This window comes from Odontesthes bonariensis, chromosome 10 (genome assembly GCF_027942865.1).
Source record: "Odontesthes bonariensis isolate fOdoBon6 chromosome 10, fOdoBon6.hap1, whole genome shotgun sequence".
Taxonomy (NCBI): Eukaryota; Metazoa; Chordata; class Actinopteri; order Atheriniformes; family Atherinopsidae; genus Odontesthes; species Odontesthes bonariensis.
In genome coordinates this window covers 16,096,678-16,107,546 of record NC_134515.1, presented here as the reverse complement: position 1 = coordinate 16,107,546, position 10,869 = coordinate 16,096,678, and the positions used below count along the sequence as shown (strand labels likewise).

The 10,869-nt window shown below is 39.9% G+C and overlaps 1 protein-coding gene across 1 annotated transcript; it reads right to left on the bottom strand.

The window, feature by feature from the left end:
- Positions 1-937: 937 nt before the first annotated feature.
- Positions 938-10,374, bottom strand: LOC142390771 (large neutral amino acids transporter small subunit 1-like). Its single transcript, XM_075476478.1, has 11 exons — positions 9,849-10,374; positions 8,777-9,298; positions 8,514-8,639; positions 7,009-7,114; positions 6,820-6,864; positions 6,307-6,430; positions 6,093-6,196; positions 5,849-5,945; positions 4,584-4,733; positions 3,237-3,411; positions 938-2,981 (listed from the first exon to the last, which is right to left on the bottom strand). Exons 1-11 carry the CDS (start codon positions 9,922-9,924, stop codon positions 2,905-2,907), a joined length of 1,602 nt encoding a protein of 533 aa, XP_075332593.1. The 5' UTR covers positions 9,925-10,374; the 3' UTR covers positions 938-2,904.
- Positions 10,375-10,869: the final 495 nt, after the last annotated feature.

The window sequence follows — 10,869 nt, the reverse complement described above, 5'->3', positions numbered from 1 at the left end:
ATCAAACTAATTTAAATGAATATATTGAGACTTATTTTCCTGTAAAAGCTGTTTAAAGTGAAAAGGTGGCTGTGCATGTCTCCCCTTGTTTAGATCATCTCAAGTAAGTCTTTTGACGAGCAGCACCACTGATGAGTAGAATGATAGGACCTTTCTACTAGCTTGCCTTCGACTATTTATGTTCCTCTATCTCCACCTGCTGGCAATGCAGAAGTGTTCGCTATGAGTCTCATTTAATGTGATTTGTTTGACTTTAGGTTAGTTTTGTGTAACCCAAGCTATGACACATTCCCTTTGAAAGAGGCTAAAACTTACACCTTACAAAGGATAACAGCATGTCTACAATATAATAATATTAACACAAGAGTATGTCCTTATTATTATGTTACAATTAATAACAGCATATATCCTCCTTTGTAAACAAGGTCTCAAAATTCTCTACATGCCCTATGTGCAATATTAGTTCCTCACTTGTCCAATCTCCCATCATTAATATTGTGTCCAGCAGGTCTGATACTAGTTCCATCAGAGCCTCTCATTTCCTCTACAGACAGATATGAACTCCCCTGACACTCTAGGTTTCAGGAGCATGACAGCCTACAAACAAGACTAGGCAAACAAGAAAGATTGAGCCTTTCATACAGATCACTACCCAAACACTTGATGCCTCAGAAGATTATGCTGTTGGACTGGATTTTGAGAAAATTGTGCTTGTGATATCCTCATTTGGATCAAAGCTCTCTTGTGTTTTGTGATTGCTTCCTGTTATCTGCAGTAAGGCTCCGGCTGGTCTTTTGTTAACTGATCCTAATACATTTGGCCACTGTATTCATACAGCAGTGAGAAATCAGATTTTTTTTTTTATCTTCAGGGGAACACTTCTTCTGCTGGCTGCCTGTTTTATAGAACACAAACAATCAGACTTTGAAGAAAATACTTTTATTGTTACATGTACCTGCCATGGACACTGAGATACAACAGTTACAATAAGTACTCTCAAGTTTAAGATTAAAAATAAGAGTTTTCTATTTTCTCCAAAATTTCAACAAGCAAATACCATTATAGGAATTATGGATTTATACATATAGAGATATTTTATACATACACAAATACAGCATGTTGTGCATAACATAAAATACTTGACAAGGGCCTGCAAACACATTTCATCTTCAGTTGATATCAATTTGTTGTTTTAGACACATACTTTGGTCTTTGTTATATTTCAATCAGATTGACCACATTCAATAAAGGGCAAAACACATTTATTTCCTCAACAGCTATGCTGTATATTGTTGTGCTTGCAACTATCTAAAACTGAAAATTAATTCCCTTTGGAAGGCAATGCCCTTGCTTGTTCATAGAGGTGATTGTAGAGGTACTTCCTTCTTGCTTTTTGTGTAAATATAAATGTCTTTGTTGGTATTTTTAAACTTCCCATTTCCATTAGAAATGAAGGTAATATTTGAGGACAGTTGGCGTTGTCTGAAAAAGAAGACACGTACTTCGTGTCCTATCACAAAAATGGATGTTGCTACAAATAGAATACACATTATGGAGTTAATTTTTCCCTCAGGCTTTCCTTTATTCTGCCATCTGCTATTGTGAAGAACTCTGATGGCTTAGTACTATTGGAGGAATGGCACTTATTTTACTGTTTTATGCCTTAAACCATCATATATTATGATCCAGCTTCGGTGTGTGCCTTCCTGGATGATTTGTCCAGTAAAACTTACAAAAGTTACAGCAAAACTAACCTGACAACACAGGACAGTGTACAGTTTTTTTTGTTTTTCCCTCTGTGACTGCTTTCCTCGGAGGTATCAGTGCCTGTGTTTTCTAAACTTGCAACATTCATTTTGGTCTTAGAGTGACATAAAAAACAAAAGAACTGAATATCAGCACTGACACAGCTGGCACTGACAACAAATACTTCAATACAAACACTACTACAACCACTACAGTGATATCTGTACAGGTCTTCCGTTTCTTGTAATAACGCCTCGCGAACAGAGGAGCTGGTTTCCATCATCATTTCATCATGTGTGCAATAAACTAACATGGTTTTACAATGGAATGAAATGATACAAGAAACAGACCTGCCTGACAGCAACTCAGCTAAGAAGACATTATAAATGTTATTCTATCTCTCTTTAGTCTGTGCTTTAAGATAAGAATGCGTACAAAAAAATACAAAACTGGAAATGAAATATCATTGGAAAAAAACATTAGTATGGGTATAATGAAATCACTAATTCACTAGTGCTGTGCTTCCTTAATCATACACTGGCATTTATACTCATTCCTTCAGATATTAGTAATTGTGGCTAAGTCTTCAGTTATACCTCACAGGTAAAACTATCAACTTCAAGGTCCTAACTAACCGTAAACTATATCTAGGAGTTTGGTTGTTAGTTGTACTAAAAGAGAAGGCAGTGAAAATCGCCTTTTCCTTTTTCTATAAACTACTCATTTGTACACTTGAGGTGAACAATAAACCTGTAGGCCAGCAGATGACATTGTGTGGATTCTGCATTTGCAGTATAACTATAAATGCTCACGTGCCTGTGCCAGTTATTCAAATCTTAAGATAAGAAGCAGGACTCTCCATTAACATTCAAGCATGTTCCAACAATAAAAGAGATCTAACTGGCAAGTCGTGTCATGGGAAAATATCTAAATGTTGATTCCTGATTTAAGATTCAACCTGTAGATATTTTTAAACAAGTTGAAGAGGTCATGAAATACAAAGAAACCTCGCTTTTCCAAGCTTGTCCGGGCACTCTTGTAATTACAAAATTCTCACACAGTTACCTGGTTAAATTAGAAAAAAAAAAAATCACAGGTGAATGGATGTAAACACTCCAAGAATGACTCAGTTTTCCATCTGGTCAAGATTGTCCAGCATTACTCAGCCTCTTCACGTTGCCCCTTGTCCTCAGGAACAGACATGAAGATCTTCTGGCAGAACAACGTGAAGATTTCTGAGGAGAAACAACCCATCTTATTAACTATTTGCTTTTACTAGGTCACTACAGATTTCATTCAACAATTCGTAAAAACTTTGCCCTCTGCTCCAACAATATAAGCAAATCAAATGTATCAGTTTCCACAGGTGTACTCGAGCAGATTTCCACACATGAATTCCATAACAAACTGTAAGGAATGCTTCTCCTGCCTCGGCTGAACAAACAGACAAAGGCGCTTTTGAAAATAAACAAGCCCAGCATCTCACTCACCCAGCATCTTCTTGACCATATGTGGTTTCTTCCACTTGTAGCCCAGTAGATATGCAGGGATGCCTGTGAGAATAATGCCGCTGCCTACCAGGCACTCAAACGGAGCGGCCCAAAATGACACGACGATCATGAAAACGCAGCCCAACACAAAAGTTACGGGGACGAAAAGATACACCTGCAGAAAGATCACAAAGGCAGCAAGTGTTCATTTCAGTTACTGGAGAGAAGAATGAAATATGTTTACCTACTTTTGAGAGAAACTATGCGATATTCTAAAAAAGCTTCAGCATCAGATTGTGGCATCATGACATGATGCAACATTAATGAACAAAAATGGGAATGTTGATCACAATGTAACTGATGAAAACCAGCGGTGGAAAGAAATTCATTGAACTCATCTTGTTCTTTGCTTTAGTATTTACACCTTCAGCAACTTTACATACTTTCTACTCATTCACAGAAAATCTATGGAACAAATCAATCAGGATGCCTCTGAATACTTTAACATCAGACTTTATCGATCTCTGGTGGAAAAATTCCAGTCATCCCACGGTATGTTATGTAAAATCTGCTTTTATGAACTAAAACTTTAAAGTGATGTGTATGTTAATAAATCCTTGTTTGTTTGTTTGTTTTCATCATGGTATGTATGATTCTGTCCATCAGCTGCATAGTAAGAACATTAACCAAATAATAGTTTGTTTTTCTTCCGTTTACTTGTCATAGATTATTTCTTTTGCTATAATATTGTTAATTGGTTCAGTCTATCACACTTTCAAATCCAGATGAAGCCACAATGCTACCTTGCTGCTATCTAAGCTTTTACTATATTTCCGTAGTTTGTTTGAATTTAGACTCAACAAACCACCAATTGTTGCTCATAAATGTTCACATATGAAGTAGAGATCTCTTTTTATTGCTTGCAAGTAGTTTATCTTATAAAACAAATGGGTTGCGAACACCCTGGCTCAAAGGAAAGAAGAAAGATTGTGGTCAACCAAGGTAATATTCCCACGATGAAAGAGAAACAAACAGCCATGCATTCATTCAAACACCACTCCCTCCTATCACAGAAGCACAGTATGGTTCCACTTTCAACTAATAACAAGAGCAGTGATACAATGGTGCTTTCATAAAAAATAAAAAAAATATTTAAAAAAAATACAGAAATAGATGCTTTATGTAACTTGCAGACATGTTGATGTTTGTAGACAGACAAAGAAACTGGCTAGATTCAGGTAGGTCAACTCTTAGTGTGTCTCACATCCTTTACAATAAACTCCACACAGAAAGAGCTGCAATGCAACAACCACTTATTATTTACTGCTGTCACCCTTTAGACTTTACCTTGATTGGCCTTCTAAGGTCAGGCTTGGTCAACCGCAGCCACACCAAGCCAGCTATGGCCATACCAACACACAGCCAGGTGAAGAAGCTGAACAGATTGATGACAGAGAAGATGTCCTGGGAGATGGCATACATCATAGACAGGAGACACTAATGCAAAGGGGAAAAAAAACACTGCATTTAGTCTTTGACATAAATGTAGTAAAACCACAATTCCCAAAAAGTTGTGTAAAATGTAAATAAAAACAAAATGCAATGGTTTGCAGGTCTCATAAACTAATAATTTATTCACTATAGAAAATAGAAACCATATCAAATGTTGAAAGTGAGACATTCTATTTTTTTCATGAAAATTGTTTGCTCATTTTTAAGTTGATGGCAGCAACATTTTTTCATGTCCATGTTTCCTCTCTTCTTTTGACAACAGTGTGTAAACATCTGGGAACTGAGGAGACCCCGTTGGAGCACCTTTGGGACCCATTCTTGCCTCTGAAAAGAATTTCAAATATCATTTGACATGACATTTAAGAACATTTTTCCACTTTGTCCATTTTAAATGAGTTTTGGCCTCAAAGCGACAGTTTCTGGTCCAGAATCGCTAATTGCTTCTTCTTTTCACGATTAAGCTTTAACCTGCATTTGTGGATGGCACCGTGTTCACAGACTATGACTTCTGGTTGTGTTCCTAAGCCCGTGCAGACATTTCAATGACAGAATCATGTCTGTTTTTAATGCAGAAGCACCTGAGGACCTGAAGACCACAGGCATTCAAAACTGACATTCAGCCATGTCCCTGCGTACAGCGATGTCTCCAGATGCTCTGAATCGTTTGATATCATATACTGTAGATGACGGAATATTCAAAGCCTTCCCAGTTTTATATTGAAAAGGAGTATTCTGAAATTGCCAAACTTTTCATACCCAATCATGTTACTGACCTGTTGCCACTTAAACTAATCAGCTACAACATGTTCCTCCAGCTGTTTCTTTTTGTAAGCACTTACTTTTCCAGTCTTTTGTTGACCACCTCCCAGCCTTTTAAAAATGAGTCGCTGCCATCACATTCAAGATGAGCTAATGTGTTCTTATGAAATATCTTCTATATTTTCTATGTTCTATAATGAATAGGATATTGGTTTGTCTGATTTTAATGCAGATTTTTGCACCTGTGAAGTTTATAATCATGTTCAACAGCTCAAACAGAAGAACACCTTTTTCTAACAAGTAACTGTCAAATCATCCGTTTAAAAAGGCAGGGATCTTACTGTGAAGATGAGGGATGGCACGGGTGTAAACAGGTCTGTGTGAACCAGTCCCAAAGCTGCAGGGAGCTGACCCTCTCGAGCTCCAGCATAGAACAAGCTGGAAGAGAAACAGCGCTTCGGTGGTTATTTTCCACTGAAACATTTGGCCTACATAAAATTTCCACCCAATAACAGCTCCAGATCTTGGAACAACCCCTACTCCCCTTGGGGCAAAAATTCATGTCAGTTTTTTGTTTTTGCTCACCGTGCTGAAGTGAAGAGAGATCCGTTGACGGCTCCAAAGCAGGACAATCCAACAAAGACGGGAATCAACCAGGACATCACACCAAGATGATGCTCCCCAAAAGTCTGCGAAACAGCACACACAAGAGCAGCTCACATTCTGTGACAAGAAACCAATCTCCAAATTCAAGATAAAGACTTATACATTGCTATAAACTGAAGTGGTTAACACTCACCACAGCAACAGCCTCTGAGTCGATCATGACCTGAGGGGAGATGGTGGTAAAGTAGGCCAGGTTGGTCAGAACATACACCACCGTGACTATGGGCATGGATATGATGATGGCCAATGGTAGGTTCCTGTGGGGAGACCAAAAATCATTTAAAGAAAGAACATGCTGAGACCATAATTTCCATGTAGTATTGAACTGTATTTTTGAGATCAGAGATTGAATTTGTGCTCCAACATGATCGCACAACCTAATATCTGGTTGGTGTGACCAGTCGTGCCAGATTTCATCATTCAGAATCTTAAATGTCAAAATGTTAGATTCAAGGCATCAAGTAAGTAATGGTCATAACAATTTGAAAATTGAATTATCTCAAGCAATCAAACCTTGTGTTTGTGTCACTTTTTATGCTTTATCTCCATGGCAGATGGCAGACAAGCCTATTCTTGGATGAGTCATGCCATTGACATATATTTACAGGAAATTCTGTGAAATCAACCTTCATCACATTTATGTCACCTCTCTGGATTGATCATCTCCTCAGTTACATAGTTCAGGTAATTCCTAGAAGGAAAAAAAAGGTGGTTCAACACTTTTAGAGATTGGAATTACTGTACTCCAAAAGCAAGCTTGCCAGATTTCAACTACGAGGAAATAGTTTCTATGTCTGCACTGTTATGAAATCAAAATAGCCAACAAATTTCTCACCAGCCTCCAAAAGCAAAGAGACCGCTGTACAGCGCCAAGACAATGTTGTCGACTCCGAATTTGCTGCCTTCAAAAGCCTTTTCTGGTGTCAGATACGGCACATCACCTGCACATTCACAGACGAAAAGAGCCGTATGAACAGAGCTGAAAGACGAACATTCATTTCAGAAGCAGCTTTAGGTCATGCCAGAGTTATAACATTGGACATTTAATAGATTCTCTTTCAGAGCTGCAGCCACTTTTCATGTCATGCTCCGATGCCAGTCTGCCGCCGCCTGACCTTTGACATGCCTGACATTTTGGACCAGCCGCTAGCTACTACAGCATGTCTTTTCATGTGCAGAAACATAATCAACTCCAACCCAGCTGGCATTTAAATAAGAACAGAAATATATATTTGATCAGTAAACTTCAATCCACTCATTTCACCAAAGCAGCCAATAAATTCAGTGGCTCATAGGCAGAGAAACTTCCTAAAAGTCTAGGCGTGACTCTCCTCTACCTGTTGCTTTCAGATGCTAATGACTCCCCTTTCAGTGAAACTTATTATGTGCACATTATTTTCTCACTGTGTCCTTCTCTCTTGCACACACTGTCAAAGACCACAGTGTGACAACAGCCGGCATGCCTCGACATCCAGTTACCATGGTAACATAGTGAGGAGCACAATGGTGGTGGGTGTGGCCTTGCACGAGGAGGGAGAGGAGCAGATGTAGCATGGAGCGTTTGAGGGCCACAGTGTCTTCCGGTGCTGCGTTTTTCTTCTTTCTTTTTTTTTGAATGGCAGGAGTGGCCCTGATTCCTTTTAGTTTTAAATTTTGTTTCATTCAAAATGGAGGTCACAGAACGTACGTGAATCAGCAGAGACACCACACATGTTCAGGCAACCTTCACAGAATAAACGTTCGTCACTGTAAGAGCAGGTTGTGTGCAGTGTCAGATTTTTTTTTGTTTTGTTTTTTTCAAATGTCCTTCTTACCAAATTCTGTTTAACATGCTCTGTCATATAAAACACTGAAGAGATGAGACATCTATGAAAGTGGTTATTCGCAGCAGTGTTCAGACTCAAAGTACGCCCACATAGATGCACATGGCTGCACACCCAGACTCAATTGCACGGCCACAGACAGACAAGCCTTGTGTTCAGACTCAGCAACTGTGCGAACAAACTGAAAGGACAGTAGCCCGCTTCGTTAGGCTCATTAGCAACGGTCAACAATTTCTTGATCATTAGGGAGTAAAGAAATAAACTCTTCTTACTGTACATGTAAATACGAGAGGTCAAGAGGGGATGATTATATCACTACATAATGAGATAAAACCTAGGGAATGGAACAGTGTTTTTCTTTAAACTGTCCACTTTAATTGCCATCATTATCACAATTAACATTAATGAAGACAAAGGAGTCCCACTGACTTAAGATACTTAGCAAAGCTGCATTCAAAGAATCCTTCTTGCAACAGAGGGTGGTGACAGTATTTTTTTGTGAGGGAGAGACACTCACCTGTAGAAATCTGGATGAAACCAAAGAGGATGATGATGATCAGAGCGAGCAGCTTGGAGGCTGTGAACAGGTCCTGGACCTTGGTGGCCGCCCTCACACTGATACAGTTTACAAACGTCAAAGATGCTTGAGGTGGGAAGATACAAAACAGAGGAAAATTGGGAATTTGGTAAATATTTTCCTCCAAACAAGTGCATTCGAAGGGATGTAGAAAATTTCTGAAAAAACTCTGTAAAGTAACCCCAGCGAGAACATTTACTCACTAAGACAAAGACAGGCAAGGAGCTTGGCAGCACTATCCGGCACGGGGCAGCTCGGGTACAGAGGTTTCAGAAGGTAGGTGGCAAACACCAGCGAGACCACATACTGAGACGATGGGCGAATGATTAGCATCTCCACCCACAGCTTTAGAAAAGCTGCAAGTTCACCGTACACTTCCAAGATGTAAGTGTAGTCTCCCCCAGACTTAACAATGGTTGTGCCCAACTCGGCATAGCATAAGGCACCCATGGTAGACACCACTCCACACGCAGACCAGACGATCAAGGAAAGGCCGGCTGAGCCGGTCTCCTTAACTACACCCGTTGGAGTGACAAAGATGCCCGAGCCAATGATGGTGCCTATGATCATCCCCACACCGTTGAAGAGGGTGATGCTGCGTTTGAGCTGAATCTTTTCACCCTTGCCAGGCAGGCTGGTCGTGGAGCCTGTGGCAGCCGGAGCAGATTCCATGAGGGCCGATGATGATGCTGGCTGCTCTTCAATGAGGCCATCTTGGTTAGTTGCTGGTGAGGAGACGACAGCAGAGCAGAAAAATCAAAAAAAGAGTTTCACCTTCCAGGTTTGAATGTTGCAAATGACCAACACACGAGAAAGGAAGTTTCTTGCTGAGATGTTTGAGGCATGCCTCGATTTTACAAAAGATAACACCAAACTTATATGACAACACACATAAGAACAATGCAGATATTTGCGATATCAAAATAAGCTTTTCATTCTGAATCAAGGCTGAGAAAAAATAAAAAAAGGAGGCTTTTTGGATAGACCTAAAGGATCATTTCTCTTCTTCCTTTATGTGTAAACACTAAGTGTTTGATAAGGCCGTGTCTCCATTCCCTAATTTGTTTTGTTTTGTCTAATGTCTGACAGAAACACCTGCCATCTTTGTCACCTGTTACCATCACGCACCCCAAACAGCACAATGCATCACAACAGCTATATGAACTCTGCAGTTCTACTCTTGCATCAGGCAATGTTGCATCAGAGCATGTGGCGGATTAATGCAGCTCTGCGCCATGTGGTACTCACAGGAGTACATGCATGTATTGTACATACCCCCCATCTTCTCCTGGCTTGCCGCCTTGGCAACACTCTCCTGACTGCTTCTCGATTTCAGCTCCGGCTCAGCCATCTTCCCTCTGAGTCTGGGTTCTCTTGTCTTGTCTTTTAACTCGTGCGCCCTTTCTCTTTCCTCTCCTTACGTCCCCTCCTGCCTGCCTTACTCACTGCCTCTCTTTGCCTCATACACACATGAACACACAGCTCTCTTCTCTCTGACCCTCTCTGATTTGTCCTTTCTCTCACACATGCACACACACTCGTATTTTCATTCGCACACACTCCCACCGTCACTCAGGCTGGAATTCATCTGACCCTGATCCTCTCTGTCTCTCCCTCCCTCCAGCATACAGCAGGGAGGAGCTGAACCTTTGTGATGCTGCTGCTGCGTGCGCCTACGCCCAATCCAAGTGAATTGTGGGATAGCTCAGAGTATGAAGTAAACTACTAGAAGCCACCATTTGGAGGGTCCACCATGTGACACTATAATCGTTTTGTGTGCAGCCTAATCCTGTGGCATACAGTCTGTTGTGTGTGTCAGCGTGTGTTCTCACGTCAGGTTGTATTAGGATGGATGCTGCAGGGATGGTGCTCCCTCTAGTGGTGTCAAGATGGTACAGAAAGTCTCATTGTTCTCACAGAAAGGTGATACAATAGAAAATGGAGACTCAAGGGCCATTTTCGGTAGACAGTGTAGAATAAAAATGACAATGCACATTATGTATCTGCATCCCCTTTTGTTTATCGACCACTTGAATTTCACTTAATTAGAATAGGATAGAAAATACTTTACTAATCTAATAAAAAAATCCAGAATTGGCTAGCTTTATAAAGATACTGTACAAGTTGTCAAACACACCCAGAATTACTATAAAAATGCATAATAACAAGCTTATTGGTCAATATAATGAATACAAAAAAAGGAGCAATTTAAGCTGCAACACATTGTACAAAAATGGTGAAATGCAGTGTATGTGAAAAATAAAGGTACGTTTTAATTTAATTTGTCATGAATTTG

Excerpts from the sequence above, each read along its gene's own strand:
- LOC142390771 (XM_075476478.1), bottom strand. The coding sequence starts at position 9,924 with ATGGCTGAGCCGGAGCTGAAATCGAGAAGCAGTCAGGAGAGTGTTGCC. Across the intron at positions 6,431-6,819 it reads GAGATGATCAATCCAGAGAG|GAACCTACCATTGGCCATCA; the intron begins GTGACATAAATG and ends GTCTCCCCACAG. Across the intron at positions 6,197-6,306 it reads ACTCAGAGGCTGTTGCTGTG|ACTTTTGGGGAGCATCATCT; the intron begins GTGAGTGTTAAC and ends GCTGTTTCGCAG.